General features: G+C 40.6%; 1 protein-coding gene and 1 long non-coding RNA gene across 3 annotated transcripts in view; one reads left to right on the top strand and one right to left on the bottom strand.

The window, feature by feature from the left end:
* DAP (death associated protein) overlaps nucleotides 1-4,520 on the top strand; it is an 80,771-nt gene extending 76,251 nt beyond the window's left edge. For both annotated transcript variants that reach the window (XM_019541584.1, XM_019541577.1), the window contains exon 4: nucleotides 3,864-4,520. In XM_019541584.1, the coding sequence (XP_019397129.1) occupies nucleotides 3,864-3,983 (120 nt within the window). In that variant the 3' untranslated portion in view covers nucleotides 3,984-4,520. The remainder of the gene's footprint in view (nucleotides 1-3,863) is intronic.
* Nucleotides 1-8,395, bottom strand: part of LOC109314425 — a 12,535-nt gene extending 4,140 nt beyond the window's left edge. The window contains exons 1-2 of the long non-coding RNA XR_002102283.1: nucleotides 8,063-8,395; nucleotides 4,690-4,693 (exon numbers count right to left, since the gene is read on the bottom strand). This is a non-coding gene — a long non-coding RNA (uncharacterized LOC109314425). The remainder of the gene's footprint in view (nucleotides 1-4,689; nucleotides 4,694-8,062) is intronic.
* Nucleotides 8,396-8,595: the final 200 nt, after the last annotated feature.

Here is an 8,595-nt window from a genome sequence, read left to right as displayed (position 1 = left end):
CAGTAATCTTTCCTGCCATGGCAGGGGTCGGACTAGATGATCTACTCAGGTCCCTTCCGACCCTAGAAACTATGAAACTATGAAACTATTCAAGACTCCTTGACTCTTCTTGTTTAGGTTTGTGTGAAACTGTTTATTGAAATAATTGGTACTGTTTTATTTTGAAATTGGAAATGTTGAGATTCATTGGATTATTTTTCCATATCATTTATGGTCACTGCCTCCACTATTCCCAGTTCCTGGAACTAGATCCATACAGATGGATCCTTCAGCTTATATAAATCCTTGTTGCCATTAATGGGTGCCCATAAAGGTATAGGCACCTATCTGAAGGTACACACTAGAAAGGTCTGATCACGAAAGTATCATGTGGTAAAAACATTTAAAACTCTTACTGAATTTTAAGCATAAACCCCTCATTAAAATTCTGTTGTTGGAAGATGCACCGGTAAATCTAGTAACAAGAATCCTAAACAGCCGAAGTTGGGAAGTACTGTTGCCTCCCTTAACAGTGTTAACATTAACAGTGGTAACATTAACAGTTCCTGTGAACATGTATGGGCTAGATTATGGACCCTGTCTCATGCACCCAGGTTCCCATGTATATCAGTGGGGTTACCTGTTTGAATAAGTACTGCTAATATAAGAGTTTCACAACCTTATTTTTCAACATGTCAGCTTTTTCCCCCCTGTCTTGTAGTAGTCTGTGAGCACCCTGGAGCAATGGCTGGTGGTGCTCAATAAATGATAAATATATTTTTAATTGTTTCCTATCATTATAATAGCAGATAAGGCCTGAATACAAATATATTAGGTCATTAACATTAACCAGCTATGAATCTAATACAAATAATTCATACCCAGGCATGTTTTTAATCCAACTTTTAATAATTTGTTTCTAAAATTACAATGATTACAACAAACAATGAATAGTTTAAAAGATCATGATGATGCATGAGGGAGTTTGGTAATGAGTTTTCAGGTTATGAATAACTGAAGCTAGTTCACTGGGTAATCTTCCATCTACAGAATTTTCCATATCCTTTCTACATAGGCAAAATACCTTGTTCAAGCATGTGATAGTAGTATTACCATCAGTTGATGAGGTGAAATGAAATCAAGTGTTGGTTAAACGCTAATACTAAATGAGTGTCAGTAAATCTTTTAAGTCAATGTCACATTATGTTTGACATAGATACTGTCTGCGTAATCATCAGTGCTCACTTGTTGAATTTTCACCTCCTGCCTGCACTTATAGGTCAGGGTCCTCTATTCCCAGCTCAGGTACTCCTGGATGTGTGCCTGGCCCTGCGAGGTCACTCCCCCAGCAGGCTCAGGTGCCTCCAAAAGCTTACCTGGCCTACCCTGCTCTGATGGTAATGAAATAAGGCCCATCCAAAGGTGAGGGCTGGGATTAAGGCACCCCTACTCTCCTTTCACCACAGTGATCACTGGCCTGGCATTTCCTGGGGGCTCTCGCACCACTGAGAGCCCCACCAGGCCAGCCACACCCAGCAGGGTGCACCTTTAGGTCATGCCCAGGACCAGGAGCCTCCAAACCATCCCCTACAGTTCCTCCTTTACCTCCAGGATATTCTAAGCAGCCTTGCAGCCAGGCAATGTTACTGCCCTACCTGCCAGCAGGGAACTGCCCTGTTTATATAGGCAGCCATAGATCTAAAATGGCTGCTACAATTAAGCACCTGTTGGCCGCTTGGCTTGGCCCTTAAAGTGGCAGGCACCCACAGTGCCCTGCCACACAGCAAAATGGTACCATAGAGTTTGTGACCACAGGAGTGTCTTCTACAAGACTGCTAGCTATCCATGGTGTAATGGATCTGCATTAGATCTTGTGGCTACACCACACCCCCTGAGTGCCAAGAAGGGGCTCCCTTGAGCTAGAGTAGCCAGTAAACAAATGAACACTGAATGTGGCTGGTTCCTTTCATGCACATAAAGCTCAGCAGAACTGTGCTGTTATGAGGATAAAGTAAATATAAACCTTGAGTTATTAATAACCAAAACCACAGTTCAGTGATTCTGATCCTGCTTCAACTTCTCTAGTATGATAACATTTACAAAGATACCATGCAAACACCCTTCCTTTGTCTGAGCATAAAAACAAGGGACTTTGGAAGCCTACAAGAACTAGATTTGGAGAAAGTAGAAAGAAACCCTTTTCTTGGTTACCACATGACTTCCATCATTTAGCTTGTACCATACTCTAGAAAACATTTCACTGCTTGATAGGTGCCTGGGGTTATCTGCAGCCTGTTTGCAACCAGCGGCCTGCTTGTGAAGGAGCTATACAGTGTAGAATTATCTACTACAGCTGTACTTATCTGGAATATTTAGCAAAAATCCTTCCCCCCTGCCCCCAACAAAATAGTGATTCTTTGAACTCAGTCATATTGGCACCTACAGCTTGCAGCCTGACTCCTAGTGATTCTCTTTATAGCAGAGAAGCATTTCCAAATGATGTCCAAGGACTCAAATCTGTCACCTTCGGAAACAGTTATCAGTCTTCTTAAGGGCATGCCTGCATCCCCCAAGCACTGCATTAGTGATCACTGCAGTGAAGTAGAGAAAGGATGGACAATCTGCACAACCATTCTGGGCTCTTAGTAAAGGAGGTGCATCAGAATGGAGGCCTGCTCTGTCCAAATTGTTCTCTCCAGTGTTTTTGGTTTAGTAGCCATTAGTGCATCTCCAGCCAAGGGCGGCTACATTACATCTATTTCAGGGGGTAGCATATAAGGTGTCCCTTAGGATAGGCCTCAAACAATGTGGAAAGACCCACAGTGTAATAGTAAGATGTTCATCCACTCTACTTTCTCAAGTATGTGAAAGGAAAAGGTGGTGAATGTTGTGGGGGAGCATGTTAAGACAGAGAGGAGAGATAATGTCTGTGAAAAAGAGGATTTGGTGGGAAGAGAAATTAAATGAACAAATGTAAAGGCAAAAAAAGTATAGAGGAAACAATCTAATAAAAATGTGGACACTCAAAGGGCAAAGAAAAAATTGTCAAGAATTAAAGGGAAAGCAGGGAAAGGGTGGCATGGAGGGAAAATGACACAGGCGTGCTGGATTTCTGCTTTGTACAAAATGACTGCATGGAACATTGTCACTCTCTGGATCAATAGATTCTCAGACAGGGGAACTGTAATCTCTCATACTAACTATTTTCCACTGATTTTTTAAAAAGTTACCACCAACAACAGGCTTAAGCAGCTGCTCATCTCCTTACTGGGAGAACAGCAATGATAAAACTGTGGTATTGTAACTGGTTGTCTGGTAGTATTTGTCTTGAGTGAAGACGGCACAAATAAGGACTGTTGCCTATTTGAAAGGCACATTTCAAATCTGAAATCTATCCAGGCTTAAAACTTTAGTTACAAGTACTTTTCCCACTGAGGAATCCTGTTTGTTTTTGTGGTTTTACAAACTACCTTATCCTGTTTTTAAAATGTCCCACCCTCTTGCTGACATGTTAAAAATCCCCACCAACAGCAAACGTGACCGCACTGACTCACTGAAACTGACTTAACACTGTACTGGCAACTGCTGAAATCGAGCAAGTTAAAAAAAATGAAGACAACGTGTTTCTTCTCTCTTTCTCCAATCACATTGATCTTAGGTGCTGCTTATTAAAAGTGAAGTTGAGGTTAAAATAAAACTGAGGTTGACAAGGAGAGAAAAATATAGTGGGGCTGACCAAGTGATACCTGCTCAGTGTTATTACCCATGGGCCAGTGAAAGCTGAACTGTTGAATCAGTGACTCACAGTGATGCTTTTCATCCACTTTTGACTAGCAAGCACACTTCTAACAATTGTTACTTGTACTGCTGTGTTCTTTAAACAGGGCGATAAAGACTTCCCTCCAGCTGCAGCCCAGGTGGCTCATCAAAAACCACATCCCTCTGTGGAAAAGCTGCCTAACCCACAACATGTCAATCAGCACATCCACCAACCCCGCAAGTGAATGCTCTAGAAAAACCCAGCCAAGCTGCCATAGCTGGATATGTTCTGGAGAGAAGAGCTCATGGTTTCCTTAGGATTCATGCTACCCAGTGCATAAAACTGGCCTTTAAAATAACATATATTTCTTTTGCCTTAATTCTCCGTGGATTAATAAAAAATGAAGACATCATTTCGTTCTGCTGTCCCAGGTGAAAAATGTGCCTCTTTGCTACTATGTATATACACTGATCAGGAGTGTTTCACAGTTTTGATTAGAGATGTAACAACTGGTTATTGCCAAAACCAAACTTGAATATAAATAATATAACAAATGAATTAAAAACTCTTTAACTTTAGTTCTGGGATAGCAGCAGCCAATAGCTGAAGTAGTTTTATGCTAAATGTATAAGGGAATATACTGTATATGATTTTGTATTTGGTGGTGGGTGGGGAGATTGTTCTGTTTGTGAGTTAGTATATGGCAGTCTGGTTTTATAGAACCATTGCAGTCTCCAGTACATTTGTAATTTAGAATAAAGTAATCATGTCACTAAACCAAGGTTTATGCTCTCTGATTTTGGCTCTGGAGGGGTTAAATGGGCAGAAGGTCTAGCTGAATCTTCCTGACACCATGTACCAGGCTCACACCCCTGCTGAAGCTCTTTCATTTGCACATAAGAAATATCAAAGTTGAAGGAAGACTGCTGTATGCAGAACCTTTACTCAACCCACCTGTGGTGTCAAGATAACTTCATTGTCAGGCTTCAGTGCTTTGTGAATCATTTCTAAATTAAGCAAGGAACAAGGCATAATGGTATATCTCTAAATCACTGAGATACAAACAATCTGTATTTGTGAGGTAGCAAATTCTCCTAATTCCCACAAAAGGAGATGAAAGAACACAGTATCTTATAGAATTGAGCCCAGCACAAATCTGAGGTAATCAAGTTAAATTATTTCTATCATGTGATTACTGTTGGAAAATGCAGGTTATCTGTGACTGCAAATTGTATATAATTTTAGTATGCATGGTATAGAATACACTTTGTCCATTTGTCCAGTCTCTTATATAGGCTAGCAAAATATAATCATGAAACAAATAAGATACAGAAGTTATCATTTATCTAGAGCAGCTTGCTAAGTCAATGCTAGTCTGGCCATGTGTCTAAATCTTTCTGATTGCACAGTTCAAAATCACTTAGGTTTATCATCCCTCACCCACATCTCATTTCTGTAAGCCCATGAAAATGATTTTTAAAAAATGTTTAATATACATTTTTTAAAGAATTCTCCAATTTTTAAATGAATATAAATACACTATAGCTTTCTCTACCCTGAAGGATTATAGAACTTTTAACAACCTCATGGAAAGTGGGCACTTGAACTAATGCTGCAGTCACTCATCTGGCAATGTAGTTGAAGTCTGCAGCTGCTTGGGGCTTTGGTAGTGCATTTATATTTAAAATCAAATAGCATGGAAAAGTAGTGAGGAAAGCTTTAAAATATGAATTTTTAAAATATTATCCATATGCTAAAATCATAACTTCCATAAGCAGCTGATTATTTTAAACCAAGAAAGTCTGAGATGGAAGGTGCCATTTTCCAACTGGAAAAGCTCACTGCATTGTGGGAAGGCTCAGTACAAGGACTCAGTATTTCTGAGTGATAAGGCTCTCTTGTACAGGAGTGAATGTTACTTTGTATGCAAACTATTGCCAAGTATGTTGTCTATCAGTATGATCCTTCTCTTTGCAGAATAAGATAGTGGTGATACTGCAAAAGTATGCTATTTAATAATTTTCCTGCAGAGATTTTTCATGGCCTGTATTGTCTTTAGTTTATAAAAGAAGTATGTGAATTCTCCCTGCCTAAGTGATGCAGCATACTGTTATAATAGAAAATAGGCCTCCTCAGTATTTAAAAAAACGTATTTTTTGTTTATATTGGTGTCTGGCTGAAATATGCAACATAGGGCTCTTCTCAAAGGTCTGTTCCCATAATCACCTACACTTGAGTAACATTGCTCATATGTGTCGTACCATTAAACCCAATGGGATTATTTGCTTACATGTATGTTTGGAGGATCAAGATATAAAATGCTAGTGTATCAGTGTTGGTACAGCCAACAGTTGTCATTTTGCTGCATCAGTAAATCTTCATTAATCATTTGGTGGTACTTAGGTACCGGCTTTGGACTTAACTGTATTCCAGGAGTGAGACTGGATAGGACTTGTAGCTGATAGGGCCTTTTGAAAGCTTCATTGGGTGCATCTACATGTACAATTAATGTGCCCTAAGGTTACTGCACATTAAAATAAGACATGGTAAACTGTGCCTGGGAACACATCTATATGTGCACCTACATCAGGAACAAATTTGCTCCCAACTGGAGCAGTAGAGTCCAGGGCTGCTCCTGCCCTGCTCTCCCCCCTGCAGCAGGCAGGGGGACTTCCAGGCGCCAGCCCCAAGCTGGCAAGGGGAACTCAGGTCAGGCCTGGGCTTTGGGACACAGAGAGAATCTGTACTGGGTCTCACTGCTGCTTACCCTTCCTATTCTGTGGCTCCACACATCCCAGCACTGCTTCCTCCCCCTGCAGCTCCCCCTGGTTCCAGCTCTGCTCAGCCCCCAGCTCCCCCCAGGCACAGGTGGGGAGCGGAAGCCAACGGGGTGTGCACAGCATGGGCAGCATCAGGGCTGTGGGAATGAGGAAGCTGTCTGTCCCCAGCCCAGCACTGTGGGGACAGAGAGCGCCCCCATCCCCTCAGCAAGCAAAGTGAGGGAAGAAAGGGAGAGCTCAGGGTGTTGCTGTCACTTGGCCACAGGGCATCACCTCAAGCCAGCAATACTGGGCTAGGTTGTGATCCCAAGCTCTGCACTGGAGCTGTGGACAGCTCCCACCCTCTGTGGCCCCCTGGTGCATACATGTGCACTAGTGCACAGTAGCTAATGCATAGTTAATGTAGTACCTGTATTTCACAGTACTAGCAAATCACATATTAGCCTAATTTACTATGCAGGAAGTCCCATGCATGTGTAGACAGTGATGCTTTCTGATTAATGCACAGTAAAGCGTCTTGTGTAAATGCACCGACTGAGAACCAAATCTCAAACTAAAAACTAGGAACATGAATAATGTTGTAATTCTGAATTCTTGTTGGTTTCCAGTAAAATAAATACAACAATTTAGAAAATATTTGCTGACTTAGACAGACACATAGGTATGGGAAGTAGAAAATGACTTGCAAGATATTTTCAGTGATTGTCAAGATTGCAAGAATTAATATTAGCATCGGAGGTTTTCTCTCATGGAAGTATACTATGCTTTGAACACAGGAGTCTTTGTAAGAGCATCACCATTTCCAAACTAAAAAGAATTCATAGCCAGAGGGATGGATTGTGTGCTGCTGATCGCTGATATATTTTTCAGCAAATAACTGTATTTTAGCAGCCTCCACATGCAGTATAAAAATCCAGATCTGCAGCTGTTAACATGAAATGAATATTAGAAATTTACTTGGGTTGTCAATGCAATAATAATATGATAATAAAAGCCGTTCCAGCAGTTACGTATCTGACCTGTCTTTCCATGGGTAAACTATTTCTCCATTTCTATTGTGAACCTCATTCAAAACATTGAGCAATGAATCATTTGTAACTAGTGACATTTACCGAGGAGCTGTTTGGCACAGAGCATAAAAAGCTTTAAATATGATTTTCACTCTGTGAAATATTTCTGTATCTTCTGCAATAAAAGCCTCTCCTGTCTACTGGGATGTAGGCTTCTGCTAACCATTATGAAATTGGGAGTCTCAGTGGCTCATTGTCGAGTGGGAAGTAAAAGCTGAAGAACGTAGGTGCACCTATTGGTATTAAAATGATGTGGAAAGGGAAGTGCTACAATGTTAGCATATTGCCTGTTCAGTTCTGTTTTGCTTTTTATGAAAACAGAGGTTTCATAAAGGGCATACTTAATAAGCACCATAATGTTGGTGACATTACAGCATCTACACTTGTAGTACCCCTTGTCAACAGCTAGTTTAAAAAGGCTAATACCACAATATTTGGGAGACATACCAAGACAAATGGCATTCCATATTTACATAGCACAACAAATGTGCATGGCACTTCACAATACTGATAGAGGTGGACTTACTGCCCATTCTAAAGCCCTGTTCCTACAAACATTTATGTATGTGCTTAGATTTACAAACATGATTTGTTTTATTGACTTCATTGGGACAAGCATGTGTTCAAAGTTAAGCATATGAATGACTTGGTTTTCTAATACTTTTTGAACCAGAAGGTCCTGCAGAACAGTTATTTCACTGTCTTCACACATCTCGGGTTATTCAGTCTACAGTACCCCCTCTATCTGCTCCAGTTTATAATCCATATAACTCCTCCCAAAACTTGCCTATTCGACAATTTACATAAGTAAATTGAGTATTAAGCAATTAAGCATTAAGTATTGAGCAATTAATACTAGTTAAAATGGAGTAAAACTGCGGAATACTTGTGGGTGTTCTCTCAATGCAGGAAGTTGCCTGTTGAATATGATGTATTGTAGTGCTGTAGTTGAAGGGGGTGGGGAAGCTACGGTGCTGAAAACGAGGATCCCTGCGCTGATTCAAAT

This window comes from Crocodylus porosus, unplaced genomic scaffold, assembly GCF_001723895.1.
Source record: "Crocodylus porosus isolate Cpor-Errol unplaced genomic scaffold, CroPor_comp1, whole genome shotgun sequence".
Classification (NCBI taxonomy): domain Eukaryota; kingdom Metazoa; phylum Chordata; order Crocodylia; family Crocodylidae; genus Crocodylus; species Crocodylus porosus.
Note: the sequence above shows the minus strand (reverse complement) of the source record. Positions and strands in the feature narration are given on the sequence as shown.